We start from the raw sequence: 19,826 nt of genomic DNA, 5'->3' as shown, positions 1-19,826 counted from the left end.
GAGGCGTGCAGCAGTGTTTCGTGTAGCAGTGTGAGGCGTGTAGCAGTGTGCGGCGTGCAGCAGTGTGCGGCGTGCAGCATGCAGCAGTGAGTAATGCAGCAGTGTGCAGCAGTGTGTGGCGTGCAGCAGTGTGTGGCGTGCAGCAGTGTGTGGCATGCAGCAGTGTTTCGTGTGGCATTGTGCGGCGTGCAGCAGTGTGTGGCGTGCAGCGGCGTGCAGCAGTGTGTGGCGTGCAGCAGTGTGTGGCGTGCAGCAGTGTTTCATGCAGCAGTGTTTCATGCAGCAGTGTTTCGTGCAGCAGTGTGTGGCGTGCAGCAGTGTGTGGCGTGCAGCAGTGTGTGGCGTGCAGCGGCGTGCAGCAGTGTGTGGCGTGCAGCAGTGTGCGGCGTGCAGCAGTATGAGGCATGCAGCAGTGTGAGGCATGCAGCAGTGTGAGGCATGCAGCAGTGTGCGGCGTGCAGCAGTGTGCGGCGTGCAGCAGTGTGCGGCGTGCAGCAGTGTGTGGCGTGGTTTGTAAACAACAAGAAACGCGGGCATCAAAGGAAGGGTGGGAGGGAAAGAGCATATGGGGTGTGAGTTATAACGAAAGTTAATTGTTGTAAGAGGGGATGCAGGAAGTGAGGCCGAGCGCGCGCTGGCGAAAGCAGTCTGCTGCTTTCAAGTCCGATGCCAGATGCCAGCTTCGCGCTTGAATGCCTCACATGCACTGGCCATAAACCGCATTCCTAAGGTCTTGTGCCCCTTACTAAATCTCTCTGAATGCGTGAGGCGGCGCACGTGCAGGAAGTAGCTGGTGGCAAATGGAATGCGCGTGGTTGTGCGCGTAACCGCCACCCGATCCGCCTGGGAAGCCTTTGGGAGCATTTTCTGAAGCCCCTACACAAGTCTCGTACATAAGTCTCGCTGGGCGTTCGCTTACGCGATAGCCAGGCAAGACCTAAAAACGTCAAGGACTATTGGGACCTGAAAGCAACTGTCAGGAACCAGTGGTGCGTTGGGTGGATAGCAGCGCCCACAACTAGCAGCGCCCACACCTGTCTTTGTGGAGTTGCTGATCACGCTATTCATTTTGGCGGTGCTGAAGCTTGGAAGTGAGGATGACAAAGGCCAGTGATCAGCTGAGGCAGCACGACTAAGAAGATGCAAATAGAGTTCCCTCAGAGCATCTAGCTTATGAGCAATGGCTCCCTCCTGCCCTTTCCAATGTCTCGGGCCACTTCCCCGTACTTTAAGGCTCAGTGCCACTTGCTGGTGCTTACAGGCCGCTCTCTCAACCCATTCTCCCATATAGACTGTTACCTGCCCTAATGACTTCGCATCCGACTAGATGAAAAGTGATCTTTTTTCCGGTTGGCTGCCCCAGACTGCAGCTCTTGAAATTCTCTTAGCAACCCCAATAAAAGATTCTCCTCCTCAAAATGCCCTACCTCCTTGGCCACTGACGGGTATTTGAATAAGACTCCTCAGTGCCCAGGCGGCACCTTCTTCAACCCTAATACTCCCTTGTTGTGTTCCCGGCCCCCCTTTAAGCAGATAACTTGGTTCCAAGGCACCGGGACTCACAACAACCTCCAGCCGACCTCCGCCATTATTCTTGAGCGGCCGGCATGCAGCACCGGCCACGCTCACCAATCACAGAGCCAGTAACCAACAGGAAACACGCGGTCTCCAGCGAATGCCAATAATGATGAGCTAAGAAAGAAATCTTGCGCGGCGCGAGCCAACCATAATGGAAAACGCTAGACAGTATTCTGAACCGTCATGGTAAATGAAAGAATCGTCAGCAGCACAGCTGGTACGAAGACCTTTTAAACAACGCTTCCGCCATAGAGAAGGACTGGAAGATGATGTCACCCAGTGTGACAGAGTTCTTTCTCCTCTTTTTTTTTTGTTGCTATGCGATATAGCGCGAAGGTGGCCCGAGAGCATTACAGCAATTTACATAGGTGCCAGAACATATTACACAATTTTCCCGGTATGGGGATGAATTAATTTTTTGTCCAGAATGACCAGATACTGTGCCAGGTTTGGAGCCTGTTTCCCCAGTGCCAAGCTTGGTAGTTCCAGCCATAGGACACATCTCCGCATCGTTAAGGGGCTCTCCGCATCGCTAAGGGGCGACCGCATTTTAAAACAAGCATTAGAACTTAGAGCATCGAGCTTCGCAGCCTGAATGACAAAAAGAAAGTGCTCACCCACTAATGAAAGGAGACAGTATCACACAGCCAGTACACGATCCAGTCCGGGTGGGCTGGGCCAAAAGGGGACTGTGGAAATATGGATTTTTCTGGTCAGTTATGTCCCCTATCTTGGACCCCAACGGTTCTATGTGCATGTCACAAGTACATGTATGTTCCCTCCAGTTCCAGTTATGAAGACGCAAATACATGTGCGTCCACCGTCAACATGTCCTCTGTCAGATCCGCCATGAATAGGCCGGATATTCCATTCCTAAGTACGAAAGGCCACCGGCTTTATATGGCTCAGTTATTCCATTTTGCAGTCCAGGCAAGTAGGCCCTGATTCTGTTATCAAACTCTTCTTGCTTTCTGCCTCTGAAAGCTCCAGTCTGAGCCTGCATCTGTGACCATGAACTTTGTCTCATTCTCTGCGCGGCTCACGAAGCCTGACATCAGCCTATTCTCTGCCAAGAACTGTATTTCGCCTTCGAGTTATCTGCTTCCCCCTCAGCCGATGCATTCCTGCCTAGTAGTTTAAGTAAACATTCTTCCAGTTACCAAGCAAAAGGCCCGGCTTCTCTGTCCTCATGCAAGTAATTCATAGTCCTGTTACCATGGAATATTTCTACCCCCTCGCATTTGGTGTAGACACTTAGACGCTTGTACACGCACACACAGTCAGTATAGAACAGATCCTGTCCGAGAGTCCTTCTTTTATGGATAACATAGTTCTTTAAACATAGGATGTTAGATATGATTTGGGGTTAGGTTGACTTGACCCCCCAGACTTCTTGTCTCCACATGTAGAGCTAAATGTCAAGTCCCCTTCACCCCCTAGTTACACGTCAATTACACGTCATGCTGCTGCGCGCGCATCTATGCCAAGTATTATCTTATAGATCCACCTATATGTGACATCATAACCAATTACGTTCCTTTTTACTCCTTGTTCCACCCATTTTTGGTTACGCAGACAAATCGTCATTTTTCCTTATCAATTGTTACGCCTACTGTATTCGCTTCATTGTAATGTATGATCTATAAAAGTCATTTCATGTCAATAATGTATGTACTTCACTTCCTGAACCTCCGTGGTGATGGAACTTGGAGCAACCGATTATAATCGATCATTGGAATAAAGCCCATTCCGAACCTCTAATACCACGGATTCTGCCTCTCATTTTACTGAGCTATTTTATTATGTTTCTGTATCAAATTAAGTCCAGGTAAAGGAATTTTATTTACCACATGAATGGCGCCCGAACAGGGACACTTTCTCATCTCACGCGCCGGCGGTGAGTTGCAGGCCCGGTCTCCTGCCACAGCTGGACGGACAATAACGCGTACCAGCAGGATTTCCTGTATCTCCCTCCGGTCAAGCGGGGGCGACTGAGGCTGCGATCAACACCCAGACGAGGCGGTGAGAAGTGCGAAGTATCCCGACCAGAGCCTAGCTGAGAGAGCGAGATCCGAGGTATACAGAGGCCCACCAGTTTCCAAAGTCCCAAGTCGAGTCCAGTTTCCGACGAGTCGAGTCGAGTCCAGTCCGGTCCAAGTCCAGTTTCCGAGGCCTTCCGTTTCCGAAGCTACCCGGTGAGTACCATTACTGGGGAGGCATTTCTGACGTGCACATAGGTTGTGCCGGTCAAGACGGGTTTGGGTACACAAATCCGGTCTGCACTGTTTTAGCAGTGTATCTGTACTGTTTAGCAGTATATCAAGTATTCCGAAGTATCTAGTTATTGTTAAGAATTAAGCTTGGTGATTAGTTATGCAGACGATCATCATTGTTGTTTCAGTTAAAGGTTTAATGTTAAATGTTAAATGTTTTAAATACGTCCTGCATATTGTGGTATGAATGGTTGTTCATTATTGTGCTTTTGTATTAAGTGTGTTCAAGATTAAGTATCGGATCAGTTGCCAATATGCCGCTCTTTTCGAAATTAAGACAGATCACTACTAGAAAAGGGGTTCTCGAAGAAGCCGTTCCTATTCCTCCTAGGGACACTCCAGGGCACTTTATGTATCACAAACATGGCTTAGACGCTATATTATTTCTTGATTTATGGGTAGACTACACCAAGGGATTACCAGAAGGTCAGAGGTGGCCCACAGCGGGAACCTGGGATGCAGAGTGCATCATGAAAGTTGAGGAAGAGTTATGGAAAAGGAAGGTCAGACAGTCACAGAAAGACGCCGTTGAGTTATGGCGTAAAGAATCTCATAGACGCACAGAAAAAGCACGTAGACAGGAAGAAAAGAATAAAGAGAGTTCAAATAAAGGTCGAGAAAATCTATTAATTGAGGAAGGTATCCGAGTGAAATCAGAACAAGTAGATAGGCAAAGAAATGCCCTTATGAATGGTATGTATCCCCTTCTGGCCGAAGGATTACCTAAGGCTACTCCAGAAATACCGAAAGACTTGCCACACCCATTGTTCCCAATAAAGGTACATCCTAAGGGGCATCCTAGAACCGCAGAAGATGTTTTTCTTTCCTCATATTTAGATGACGCAGCTCCCGAGTATGCTAATTCCGCCCCACATAGACCGCATATCAGGGAGGTTCAACGCCAAGATCCAGTGTCCGTATCCCTACAGCAACAAATCGAGTCACAAGTTCCGGCAAGCACATCTGTTTCTGCATCCGCTCCTACAGCTACTTCTATAGCTGTGTCCACACCTGTAGTTGCTGTGTCACGTTCGACGAATCCTTTCACGCCCGACACCCCAGATGGGGCTACGGGAGGTGCTAGCAACATTTTTTCTACGCCACCCAGAATAAATAAACTTACTTTTCAAGAGTCAGCACATTCACGTACACCCAAACTCATAAGTGCCCGTACGCTGAAGGAACTTCTTATAGATTGCAGATATGACCCTGTGCCCGGTAAAGAGGACGAAATGACCCTGGCATCATTGCGTATCAGACGAGCCGCAGTGTATTTAGGGAAGTTACCAGGAATGACTGCGCATCTAGATAAAATATATCATTTTGTCCAAACAGGGCGAGATCCAGAATGTATTAACAGAGCTATGGAATACCAGAAAGTAGAGATACAGGGGGAACTGTTACGTTTCCTCATAAATTGTGTGATCAGAAATCAAGACCGACCGGGGGTAGACCCGGAAGCAATGCAAATTCTTACCAGATGGAGCCAGAATATATCAGAAGGTAGACATGATAAGCAAAATTGTATAATAGCCATGTGCCGAAAGATCCGTAAAGAAATAGAACGCCTACACGAAGAGAGATTAGAGGTAGACGAGTTCGAACAAAGCGAGGAAGAAGGGTCAGGACTGCCCACAGGACAGTCGGACACCATAGCCTATGTAGGTAGAGGAAGATCTTGTAATAGTAATAGATGTCTTACTGACTCGATACGTCCGAGATGTCCAGATAATAACAGGAATATCCAAATACCTATAATTAATATAAGGTCTAACGAGCATTCGTTCCAAACCGCCGACAAACTACTCCAAGAACGAAGGGGTTATCATTTTCTCGATTCTATGGATGAACAAGATTTAGCCAGGGCAGCTGTCCATTGGGTGGACAGTCCCGGAAAATATAGTGATGATACAGTAGCACGCACATTTTTGAATCTCACCCCAGACGAACAGAGGTTAGCTGGGATTTATATGATTCAACAACTCATTATACTATATCGGAGTCAGCATTCGGACCCTGGTCCCTTACCTGACATATTGACCGAATTGCTTATGAATAAATGGAAAGGTTCAGGTACTAAATTAATTAAAGAAATTCTAGAATCAAGAAAGCAGTATATTCTTTTTGTATGTTCAGACCGTGTCTCATTACCCGTCAAGGAAAGAACCACGTATCACATGGATAGACAGAATCCCTTACGAGAAGTGCACCCAATAAAAGGCGAGGACAACGAGTTTAAGCGCGTATTTGTATATACGCCCATATCAAAAATAGAATTGTTACAAATGAAAAAAGTGGTACCCAGTCATGACAAAGATCCAGCGGGTTTTCACCGAGAAATTAAGGACGTTACTCATGGGAGAGTATACCTATCCCGACATTATGACAATATTATAGGTATTGATGCCTGCTGGTATTTATGAGAAACTCAAGGAAAAAGAGTGGGAGGTAGGAGACCAAAAGATAGAATGGTCAGTGTTAGAAGCAGAAGAAAAGGCCCGAACTGCAGGAGCAGGACTTGGGGATAAAACTAAGGCATTACCAGGTTTATTAGTACAGGTACTGCCACGTTTATTAACTACGAAAAAGGAAGATTGGGGTACAATTTCAGCCTGTAAACAGAAGCAAGATGAAGACACTAGTGATTACTATGCCCGATTTGAAAAATGTTTTGGTATAAATAGTGGCATAAAAGCAAGTAGCGAATCATACCCACATCTGTTTGTAACAAAATTAGTAGAAAATGCCCTGCCCCCAGTAAAGAATAGAGTATTAAAATTCGAGAGTACCTGGCAAGGTAACACTCCATCACAAATGTTACAAATGTTACAGTACCATCACAATAGAATTAGAGAGGAACAAGAACATGAACACAGACGCATGAAAGACACGAAAATGAAAATGCTAGTTTCCCAGACAGTTCCAGCTGAAGGACATAAAAAGGGTATGACACATTCCGATTCAGCAGGACCTGTAAAAGGGACATGCAATTATTGTAAAAAGCCAGGTCATTACGTACACGATTGTCCAGTTTTGAAACATAATATCAGCATAGGTAAAACACAAGAAAGATCACGGCCACTTAGACAAGATCAGAATGAACAAGGAGCTCTGCAGCATGCCCAGGCCATGCCAGCCGCACAACAGCCAGTACAGTTTGTGCCAGCTGCACCACCGTTGCCTGTTACTGCCACACAGACAACAACACGACAAATGTATCAGACCGCACAGTATGAATATCCTGAGTATCAGCGTTACGCATGAACTAGCCTAGAGAGGGAAGTTGACTTACCCCTTATTGAAATACCTGTAGATCAAGAAGGACCTTATGTACATAGTAAATTATTAGGCCAAGATAGAAAATTTCTACTCGATACAGGGGCAAGTCGAACGACCATAAAACGTAGTGAAGTTCCAGGGGCACCCCTCTCAGGCTCACAGAATATTTCCCTTGGTTTTTCAGGAAAACCTATTGTTAATGAAGTATCACAGCCACTTCCACTTACGATAGGACCTCTGACCCGAACTACAGATTTATTGCTTACTAAATCATGTCCAGAAAACTTGCTAGGAATAAAAACGTTGAAAGCTCTAGGAGCCATAATATGTTGTTCTCCGGAAGGAGTAAGGTTGTTTTTACGTGATTTTAAAGGCCATTATGTGTCTAGAGACATGGATCCCCGACTACAGACATTACCTACACATCTATGGGCACAAGGCCCTACTGATGTTGGACGCATGAATATTACACCATATCGAGTCACATTAAAGGCAGGAGTGGTGCTACCACGAATGCGACAATACAAGTTACCACCAGATGCTGTAGTGGCTTTACTACAAATCATTGACGAGCTCATTGCCCAAGGAGTAGTTGTGGAAACAGACTCCAATGTATGTAATTCACCGATAATTCCGATTCTTAAACGAACAGATCCAAAGGCCCCGCCAGTCTATCGATTGGTTATTGATCTGCGCGAGTTAAACAAATGCATTGTGCCACAATTCCCTGTGGTCCCAGATATCTCGTCATTACTGACAGCCATTGATTCCGAAGCAACATTCTTTACTGTAATTGATCTCAAGAATGCTTTTTTCAGCGTCCCAATAGATCCGGAGAGCCAATATTTGTTCGGATTTAGTTTAAATGGACGTAGCTTTAAATTCTCACGCGCACCTCAAGGATTTACAGAAAGCCCCAGCATCTATAGCCAAGCACTGAAACGAGAACTAGATAGTATCCACATGCCAGTTAACACTGCTCTGCTCCAATACGTCGATGATTTGCTGATCACCGCAAGAAGCGAACCAGAATGTGAAAAAGCATCACTGACAGTTTTAAAATTTCTAGCCGAAAAGGGGCACAAGGTGTCCCCTTCTAAGCTGCAATTCTGTGTCCAGCGAGTTGTTTATCTTGGACACTCGCTGTCCAAGGAGGGAAGGCAGCTTACACCAGACCGCATTCAGTTAATAGCTAACATGCCAATACCCAAGACACAAAAGGAGGTGCGGGCTTTCATAGGCCCCACTTCATATTGTAGGCAGTGGATCCCTCAGTATGCATTTCTAGCAAAACCACTCATTCAGTTGACAACACAGGAGGCAGCCACATCGACTGTTCTCCCTTGGACTCAGGAACATACACAAGCTTTTGAAAGCTTAAAGAAAGCTTTATGTCAAGCACCTGTTTTAGCAACACCATGTTACAGAAAACAGTTTACACTTTTTGTTACAGAACGCGAAGGTACTGCCTTGTCAGTACTCACACAGGAACAAGCAGGAGCACACAAACCATGTGCTTATTTTTCTAGTACATTAGATCCTGTAGCTCAGGCTTTGCCTGCATGCCTGAAATCAGTAGCAGCGACAGCTTTAGCAATCAGACAAAGCGATGCCATAGTGTTAGGACACCCATTGACAGTTCAAGTACCACACACAGTAGAGGTCCTTGTAAATAGAACGCAAACACAACACTTGACTATAGCGCGACTTACAGGGTATGAACTTACATTGTTTCAGCCACATATAGAAATCAGACGCTGTAACACATTGAATCCTGCCACACTTTTGCCAGTAACCGGAACAGACCCACTAGCTCATGACTGTATTGAAGTTATTACTATAACGACAAAACCCAGACAAGACTTGACAGATGTCCCATTGTCAGATCCAGACCTGACGTTGTATGTAGATGGTTCATGTATAAGAACAAGTACAGGAGAGTTAGTGGCCGCTTACGCAGTCACAACAGATACTGAAGTCATTGAAACTAATCGTATAAATACTTTGTCAGCTCAAGCCGCAGAGCTCATCGCTCTGACACAAGCCTGTATTCAAGCCACGAATAAAAAAGTCAACATATACACTGATTCACGTTATGCATTCGGAGTTGTACATGACTTCGGCGTGCTGTGGCGAGAGAGAGGTTATTTAACTTCCCACGGTGCCCACATTCAGCACGGACCCCTCATTCATGCTTTATTAGATGCAATACATCGACCCACTGCAATATCAATTATGAAATGTAAGGCTCATACGAAGGTTACTGATATCATTTCCCAAGGCAATGATCTAGCCGACAGAACAGCTAAACAGACTGCTCAAACTCAAACCCCCGACATGACAAAGACAATAGTCCCGATGCCGACACATTGTATGACAGTTAAAGATCCTACTCTTGACGTAATTGACATACAGACACATGCTACACAAGACGAAATAAAGATATGGACTGAATTAGGAGGGATCCAAACGGACCAAGGATGGATGATGAAGGAAAAGTCTGTATGGTTCCTTCCTGATTCAATGGTCCAAGTTATAATTAACACTACACATAGTCCAGCACATCTCGGAGAAAAAGCTATGCTAGACAGCATTCAACACATTTGGTTCAATAAACATTTACGAGCAGCAGCAAAACAAAAAGTACGTACCTGTATGATCTGTTGTCAGTTTAACCCAGGAAAAAGCGTTCCCGTAGAACAGGGTGGATTTCATCCTCCTGATCACCCTTTTGAAGTGCTCCAGATGGATTATATCCAGATGGAACGATGTCGAGGATTCAAATACGTTCTCGTAGTCGTCTGCGCTCTGTCCCGTTGGACGGAGGCATACCCGGTTTCAGATTACACTGCCCCGACTACTGCCAAACAGTTGGTTCGAGAATTCTTCCCACGATACGGTTTACCACGTGTTGTCTACTCAGATAACGGCCAGCCGTTCTCATCCGAATTAATGAAACATGTTTCACTTCTGTTAGGATATCAGTGGAAATTCCACTGTGTCCGACACCCCGAGGCAGCAGGTCTCGTAGAAAGACATAACCAGATACTGAAAATCAGATTGTCCAAAATATGCAGAGAGAAAGGTGTCGACTGGGTAGTAGCGTTACCAGTTGCACTCTTTTACATGAGAATGGTAGCACACTCTCGAACAGGGCTATCCCCGTATGAGGTGATCTTCGGCAGACCACCAAATATGTGGGGGACGCCTATACCACGCAAAATAACTGATGTTGACTGTAATATGCTGACAGATTACTTGGCTTCCTTGATGTCTGCACTACAATCTTGTCGTTCACAGGTAGCTGCAGCCTTTCCCGACAACACTGAGGTGAAACCCCATGACGTAGTTCCGGGTGATATCGTATTTGTGAGAAATTTCGACCGAAAGACTCAGCTGGAGCCCAGGTGGAAGACACCCAAGTTGGTTCTGCTGACCACAAGGACAGCCGTGAAGATCGAGGGCCGCAAGGGCTGGATTCATTCAAGTCATATCAAGAAATTTCATGGACTATCCTCGGATATAGACATTGTGCCCTGCACTCCCTCACAGACTGATTCAAAACTTCCTTTGGTTGAAAGGACTAAAACCGAACTCTATAAAGTAAAATTGAGGCCTAGAACGTCAGACAATTTGATTGTTTAAGTCCTCTCCGAGGTGAAGCGGTTGAATTTGTCTCTGACATGTATCCTCTAGACCTGAATCATGGACAGTCGCGAAAAATGATGAAACGACAGGCGTATTGTAAATCACTGCGTAGCCACTGTATAGTGACATTATTAATTTTGTTTTTCTTGAGTCTTTTAATAATTACTGCAAGTATATTGTTGCACATATATTACCCTATTTCTAGACATATTTACAATGTTACCGCAGAACATTCTTTTAGTGACTTACCTCCGCATGAATTATCTTATAGACTTGCGCTGCGTAATAACACTTTCATTAGTATGTTACATCATTCCCATCAGACTAGTAATGCCACCAATTGTTGGGTGTGCGGTCGGCTCCCTCCCTATCAGAATTATGAAGGAGTCCTGCCATTCTTTCCACACCCATTTACACATAATGGCTCCTGTGGAGCATGGTTTAGTTTAATCAATTCCATAGACTCAGACACAGCTGTTTACCAAGATCAGTGGGTATGGGGAAATCTGAACCTAGTTTTACTCAAGGTCTGCTACCCTGACAAGGAGGGTCGCCCCAAAAGAACAGGAACTGATCTAGAAAATGAAGTATATGGATTAGGTAATTTTACACCTAATCCCATGATTCTAAATGTCATATCCGAAGTTGAACTAGTCTTACCCACCATGTCAGTATTCCCAGCAAAAGGGGAATTATGTGTAAGAAAGGTTGGTTCCATACATATGGGCCATAGTAAATGCACTACTATAGTAGAATTCAGTGATCAAGGCAAATCTTCATTTAGAGCTTATCGCCACTCCTACTTTATATGTGGTCAGACTGCATATATGCGTCTACCTCTAGATTGGGATGGTACCTGCTACATTGCATTCCTTTTGCCACCTGTTTTTCTAGCTCCTCCTGATTATTACAGAAATATTCATTTAGTACACAACAGAGAGCGGAGAGATCTCCCAATTGTCGATTACACTGAAACAGCATGGGAAAAATACACAGATTTCAATAAAGGCATCTTTCCCTATATAGGTACTGTTACTAATAGTAAACTGATACGTAGATTAACTAGAACCCTTGAAGCAGTAGTGAATGAAACTATTTCCGCCCTAGGCAATTTAACAGAAGAGCAGTCTGCTATGCGGATTGTTGTGCTTCAAAATCGTCTTGTCCTTTACGTCATCCTGGCTGATAGGGGCGGAGCTTGTAGGGTCATCGGATCAAGCTGCTGCGTATTCATACCAGAAAATTCGCCATCAGTATATAAAGCCATAACTCGCCTTCATAAGATTGTAAACCAGATACACCAGAACCCAGGCACTTGGACTTGGTCCAGTTGGTTTTGGAGTGTGATATCAGCCTGGGGATGGAGAGTTCTATCCTTCCTAGGTATTGGCCTTCTCATACTATTCAGTTGCTGTCTATGTCTACAATGTGGACCAGCGATCTGTGGTCTGTGTGCCACATCGTGTATTCCAACACCAAGATTTCATTCGTCACGGAAGAAGAAAGAAGAACAAATGATGTTATATGAACAGATCAATGGATTAATGAAGATTGATATCTCTTAACGGGCAAGTAGGGGACAAGGAGGGAATGTGGAAATATGGATTTTTCTGGTCAGTTATGTCCCCTATCTTGGACCCCAACGGTTCTATGTGCATGTCACAAGTACATGTATGTTCCCTCCAGTTCCAGTTATGAAGACGCAAATACATGTGCGTCCACCGTCAACATGTCCTCTGTCAGATCCGCCATGAATAGGCCGGATATTCCATTCCTAAGTACGAAAGGCCACCGGCTTTATATGGCTCAGTTATTCCATTTTGCAGTCCAGGCAAGTAGGCCCTGATTCTGTTATCAAACTCTTCTTGCTTTCTGCCTCTGAAAGCTCCAGTCTGAGCCTGCATCTGTGACCATGAACTTTGTCTCATTCTCTGCGCGGCTCACGAAGCCTGACATCAGCCTATTCTCTGCCAAGAACTGTATTTCGCCTTCGAGTTATCTGCTTCCCCCTCAGCCGATGCATTCCTGCCTAGTAGTTTAAGTAAACATTCTTCCAGTTACCAAGCAAAAGGCCCGGCTTCTCTGTCCTCATGCAAGTAATTCATAGTCCTGTTACCATGGAATATTTCTACCCCCTCGCATTTGGTGTAGACACTTAGACGCTTGTACACGCACACACAGTCAGTATAGAACAGATCCTGTCCGAGAGTCCTTCTTTTATGGATAACATAGTTCTTTAAACATAGGATGTTAGATATGATTTGGGGTTAGGTTGACTTGACCCCCCAGACTTCTTGTCTCCACATGTAGAGCTAAATGTCAAGTCCCCTTCACCCCCTAGTTACACGTCAATTACACGTCATGCTGCTGCGCGCGCATCTATGCCAAGTATTATCTTATAGATCCACCTATATGTGACATCATAACCAATTACGTTCCTTTTTACTCCTTGTTCCACCCATTTTTGGTTACGCAGACAAATCGTCATTTTTCCTTATCAATTGTTACGCCTACTGTATTCGCTTCATTGTAATGTATGATCTATAAAAGTCATTTCATGTCAATAATGTATGTACTTCACTTCCTGAACCTCCGTGGTGATGGAACTTGGAGCAACCGATTATAATCGATCATTGGAATAAAGCCCATTCCGAACCTCTAATACCACGGATTCTGCCTCTCATTTTACTGAGCTATTTTATTATGTTTCTGTATCAAATTAAGTCCAGGTAAAGGAATTTTATTTACCACATGAAAGGGCGGTAAGAAGGAGGGACTAAGAAGCCTCCTTTACAATGAGAAGCCACTGTTTACCATGCACTATGATGCAAACCAATAGGAATCATGGGCAGGGCTTCAAGTCCCCTTCTGAAAGTGTATCGATCACAATAAGCCTCGCAGAGCGAGGAGCGCATGCGCGCTCCAGCGCTAGGTCTGCGAGACCTAAAAAACAATATTAACGTGAACCTGAGGTAGTCCCAGTTCAAGGCACTTTCCTGTTATCACCACAAGGTGGCTTGGTGTCCCATTCCTATAGAACTTGAAAATGTTACTTAAGATTATAAAAAACAAAGCAGTCTGTGGCCAGTGTGGTCCATCTGTGTACAAAAACACTTGCATTCCCAGTCATGTGGTATCCCCACCTGTAATCCCCTTTCTATTATGTTGGTTGAAATGAAACAACCAATAATGATGGGACAGAGGTTATGCACTGGTAGCAGGCGAGCATCTGATAAAGTTGAATCTAAGTAATTTTAAGAGTAAACTTATCTTACTCATAGGTTCAACTCACCTACTCCTAATTCATGGAAATGGATAGGCAAAAGAAATGTAGGAAGGACAGCTGAATCAGAAAGTGCAACAAGAGGTTTTCTCAAAATTCCTTCTTGAAATTTTGCATATCTTTAAGATGTTTCCACAGAAAGATCCTTGCAGAAGGTGCGCAGAGCGACAGTCTTACAAAATGCCCTTAAAAGGCATGTGAAGGTATAACATCACTGATGCAGTCTATGCTTGAGTAGAGTACAGATAGATCTCACGTGAAGGAGTAGAGCAGTGAAACTTACTGTGGTAAGTAATACAGACAACTACTCATCCCATGGCTGCAGCACCTGATGCTGACTTGCCAAAGGTGGGACTAAAGCCAAGGAAAAGATGGCAATAATAGGTATTATAAAAACAAGACAGAGGTCAAGCGAAAAGGACAAATGCCAACATTGTTTTATTGATACGCAAAGGTCTGACTGATATCTGGAAAACAGTACAACCTTCCAAAGAACAAATCACCTTGACCTCGATAACTAGATGCCACGTTAAATATGGCTAACCGACTAGCAAAATTATTTTCCAGATAAGTTGAACAGTATCAGTACATAACAGTTTCATTTGCTGAAACACAGTATCTAAAAACACTCCACTGAGAGCCACAATAACTACAACTAAGCAGCAACTGAGGGCAGAATTCTGAGGCAGGGATGATAACTGCAAGAAAAGACAAATTATGTGGCATAATGCAGCAAATTCTGTGAAAGTATTATTTCACTATTTTGAAATTTTAGTATATATACACTGTTCAGGCACACGCTTTGTCTCATTACTAGAAGTTTAACAGCTGAATACATTAATCAGAAAATGAAAGGTGAGTTACTACTTGAACCTTATGAAGGGTCTGCCACTGCATTGCGCTGTGTGCTACACTTCCATTAAGTAACGTTTAATCAGTTTGACCTAGAATCTTTTTTTCCCCCTGAAATGTGCAAATTACATAGGTGATAGACTATGGGGGGAATTGCAGGAAAGCTACAAATATGCAGAAAATGCTGCGGCCGTAGAATCGCAAAAATAATGTCATGTTCTAAATGCAGCGTACACACACGACTTTATCCGTCAACCATAAACATATCACAAAGTGGACCCGCAATCTCATACATGGTTCACCCTAAATCGAGGGCAAGAACAACTAGCTTTAAGAGGTTTGAAGTGGGCAGGGGCCTATGAACCCTCCAACCACAGCGAGGATTTAAAAAAAACTGGATAGAAGGGCTTTGCGTCAAGCAACAAATTTCCAAGTTGGATGGTTCATATCCCGACACAGTATGCAAGAGCAGAATTCCTTTAAAGCAGTAAGGCATGCTCCTGCATGAAAACGGAGTGCTGTTACCTTGCAGGTTTCTCAGGAATGGATGGCTGGCGATCTCTAATCCTATCCAGCCTTGGAACCAGGCCCCTACAAGCCAACTGGAGTGCAAGTCCTTAGTACAGAGCACAAAGAGCGTCCTTCCCTCCTGCAGAATGTGGCAACAAGTCTCTGAGATATAGATATCTCACAAAAATGTATAAGCATAAGGGGGTGGGGGGTCCTAAGCTGCATAGGCTGCATCACATCCTGTTTGAAGGCCAATCCAGCTTTTGTATCATTGGTGTGGCAGACAATGTGCTTGGAGAACAGTGAGCTGAAAGGATGGATAATTGTGAGCAATGTCAGAAAACATGAGGCAACAACATAAACCCCTCTCCACTTTGGCCCTCGTGTACACTGTCCTTGAAGAGCTATAAATGTGTGGCACTGGCATCATCACACATTTTACAATCACTGCAGATTTAGTCCCTTATCACCCGTCATCATTTCCTTATTTGCCCGCACCAGAATTACCATGACCTGCCTGGGGTCCTGGTTATTAGGGGACAGGGAAATAACAGCAATTCGGAGGTTTGGGGAAATAACATAATCGAACTAACTGCTGATTTTACGGTTTTGCCCAGGTGCTGCACTGAGACTCTGCCCCACACGTATAATGCTTTAGAGTCACACTGCATATGTGGTAACATGACATCACAGTACCGTAGGGTCCTCCAGCAAAAATTAAATGCGCATTTATGGGTGGAATAAACGAGAGAGAGAGAGAGAGAGAGAGAGAGAAAGAGAAAGAGAGAGAGAAAGAGAAAGAGAGAGAGAAAGAGAGAGAGAAAGAGAGAGAGAAAGAGAGAGAGAAAGAGAGAGAGAAAGAGAGAAAGAGAGAAAGAGAGAAAGAGAGAGAGAGAGAGAGAGAGAGAGAGAGAGAGAGAGAGAGAGAGAGAGAGAGAGAGAGAGATTATATATATATATATATATATATATATATATATATATATATATATATATATATATATATATATATATATATATCTCGTGGGGCACGTGATTACAACATTGTTACATTCTTCCAAGTTCAGTGTGCGTTCAGGAATATCACCTAGACTCTGCTCTGGTGATATTCCACCACAGTCGTGACCAGTGCATTTACCTGGGATGCGAAAGCGTGTTCCAAATCCCTCAAAAACACCTGGTCCCTGGCGTTGGTCTCTGGCTCTCGTGCATCTCTCAGCAGCTGTGGCCAATCAATGATAGAGTTGCAATGCTCTATTGGGTCATTAGAGCGCCTCAGTCTTTGGTCCATTCAGGCAGCCCTCCAACAACTGGTAGTGAACACTTACTTAAACTTGCTCCAATACTGTGATGCGACCCCTAGTCTAGGGATGGGCTGCGCACACTGGGCAACATAGATGATGTGCTTCGATGAGGTGTACCTGTGAGCACACGTGTTGATCGACAGAGGTGCTACGAAGGATCCCTGTAGATCCCCGCAGCTGAGCCTCAAGTTCTTGGACAAACGTGGGTGCAGGGTGATGACTGCATGAAGGTTATTATTTAGTGGCGCTTCATCTAAGTGTAACTTGCACTTACTTGTAGCGTATCTTCACAGCGTGCTGCTAGAGCGCATCTTTTAGCACAAGCCATGAGACCGCTGACTCTCTCTCCTTCCTAGAGATCAGGGCTTCATTGCAGGTGGAGTAACGTCAAGCCGCCCCCCCCAGTTTTGCTCGAACTCCTCTTTTATCGTAAAGTAGGAGGCGTGTGACTCACCAGCTGCCGCCCAAAACCTCGGGGTTTCACTGCTGGCGAAGCAGGGCCCCTGTGCCAGGCCGAGTGAGGAGCGGCGGGAGAAACACAAAACAAATGCGGTTCATGTGCATTTCCCATAGGCAAGAGCCACATGTGTGTAACACGCCGGCACTAATGACAGGGAAGGCTAGTATTGATTGAGGGGTGCAGCGTTACGGTTGTAGGGTGTCTGGGGCAAGAAAATAACAAACAGGGAGATAGACAAAGCAATGACGAGGAAGCTAACCAGAAAATTAAAACAGCAGTGACGGTCATCTAAAAGAAATGCTGCTTTTCAGCTCTGGGAACCCCCAACTCGATATCCATGTTTTTCCAAAGGCTGTTCTTTCTAGCTTAAACACAACACAGAAACAAACAAGCACTGTCCGCTTTCACTTTCGTCCGTTGTGAAAGCTTTCTTATCTTTATGGGGCCATGTGTTTTGAAACACATGGCCCCATAACGATAAGAAAGCTTTTACGGAACAAGGAAAGCAGACAAGCCCGTCTCTTTTCCAATGGCTGGCCACCGTTTAGCATAACCGGTGACGCCAGCCAATGGAAAAGAGGAGCGGGGCTTAATGCCCTTTACACAAAATACCCAAAATCGTTAAATCTCGCCAGCGAGACTGTGCTTGTGCGCAGCCTACGCCAGACGAGACATAAAAAGGCCAATGGGACTTCACAAAGCTGTAGAGAATGAGTCAGCAAATAGCCTCCTCCAGTCAGATTGGAGAATTTCTGCAAGACTTTTCAAATTTCTTTAGACAAGCTTTTTTTTTTAACTATTGATTTTATTAGAATAGAACATAAAGCAGGTTCTCCTTTGTTTGTAATGGTAACAAGAGCAGGTGGAACAAAACTGGGATTTATCTTCAGGGCTGCCTTTACACTTCCAGGGTCATTCAGGGTTTTTGAATGGAATTCTGTTTCTCCATGTTTCTCCTTGTAATGTGTAGTCCTCCGATGGACTGTTGAGGTATATTCAGTTCCCATGTATTTAAAATTTGACAACATGCCATATCAACATAAATATCATAGAACCTTTTGCGTTGGAACTGCACTGCATAACCAAACCAGTAACAGCACAATGAAAAACAACTGTTACCACCACAAATCATGAAGCGGATGAGTTTGCCAAATCCAACAACAATTGGCATGGATAACATATAGACTATAGCATAACATTTTGGTGGCATACATGCGGTCGCCAAAAGGCACATCCATCAAGTAATTTCAGGCATGCGAAACTTGCAGCAAACAATTTTATAGTCACAGAAAATCATACAGATTTTCCAAAATACAATCAATATTCTTTGCATTTAGCAGAACTCTTGATAGCAGCTGATCTATTGGGTACGGAAATATCTATCCAAGTGTCCTACCTAAAAGCTTCAATGAGTCGCTCTACTTTCTGGGCTTCGCCTTGAACACGAATATGAGCCTGAAACTTTCGGAGTGCTTCATCCAGTTCCATTGCAGAGAAGTCCATCTCATCCACGACACAGCTGGAAAGAGAAAGCGAGAAGGGTTATTTAAGTGGCATTGACCAAGGAACAAGCCAGAGTATTACTGCTTCACTAGAAAACAAATGAAATACAGAGAAACTGAAAGGTCAGCCATGTGCATGATGGCGGCAGTCGCAAAGATGACATACTGGATGCATGTCAATAACGGGGCAGTAATAGTGAAAATAAGCAGGACATAACTTTACTTTATGACACTATCATTGGCATGAGAAGCAGAGATTTGTGTGCAAAAACCTTAATGACACACATAATTATCAGCTTCAGTGACTCACGCCAATCGTTCGTCACCACTCAGAGCCCATAAAATACAATATTGATTTAATAATGATTAAAAACAGATGATAAAAGACCTTGCGGGTAGGGAGAGCATTCCCACAGTGGATGAGAAAAGGCTCATGGATTATCTCATTTATGGGAAAGGTAAGTTATAAATCACCTGTCCTCATAGGAAGTCTTGAATTAAATTCAGTAACACATTACAGACTGATCCCATCGCCATGACTTAAATGGAGAACAATTAGTGTCTTGCAATGAATGACCTTTTCTTTCCATTTAAAATGTCACGTCTAACTGGAATCTGGACAGGATGATAATAGGTCATTTTACTTGTCCCAACTGGCATGCTTGCTTACTTGGGTTTATTCAGTGGAAAGACATTACCATGCCTTGCAGTTGGGGTTGCCAGCTCTGGAAAGACGATTTTGTTTGAAGCCTGGGCTAGTGACGGTGGGGCTTCAAATGCCAGAGTAACTCTTACCAATCTCTCAGTTAGAGGGCTTTGAACTCTTGTAACTCAAGTCTAAGAAGAGACTGTATTTGAAAAATCAGTGGACTTCACGTCAACAAAAACTGGTGCTTCTTTTCATAACATGGCCAAGGTAAATTGAATCATTCAACAATTAATCTAGCCATGATGTCTGTACTCTGTTGCCATGATCTGCGAGAACTTGATGGAAAACTTTCCAGTGGGGCCAAGATTGCGGACATTGAGTGCTAAATATTTGCATATTTATATTCTAGACGTCCATTAGGACAGAGAAGTAAAGTGCTAAAGGGTGATGTGTATGGTTAAGGAACTACGTGGTTTCTTTTCACTGAG

General features: G+C 44.3%; 1 protein-coding gene across 24 annotated transcripts in view; it reads right to left on the bottom strand.

Moving 5' to 3' along the window:
- The window catches only part of IQSEC1 (IQ motif and Sec7 domain ArfGEF 1), a 787,671-nt gene that overhangs the window by 65,871 nt on the left and 701,974 nt on the right, over positions 1-19,826 (bottom strand). For all 24 annotated transcript variants that reach the window (XM_085624821.1, XM_085624830.1, XM_085624822.1 and 21 more), the window contains one exon: positions 18,584-18,706. In XM_085624821.1, the coding sequence (XP_085480947.1) occupies positions 18,584-18,706 (123 nt within the window). The remainder of the gene's footprint in view (positions 1-18,583; positions 18,707-19,826) is intronic.

The sequence above is a fragment of the Triturus cristatus genome, chromosome 9, assembly GCF_964204655.1.
Source record: "Triturus cristatus chromosome 9, aTriCri1.1, whole genome shotgun sequence".
Lineage (NCBI taxonomy): Eukaryota > Metazoa > Chordata > Amphibia > Caudata > Salamandridae > Triturus > Triturus cristatus.
The sequence above is the reverse complement of the archived record's forward strand: the minus strand, read 5'-3'. Positions and strand labels throughout refer to the sequence as shown.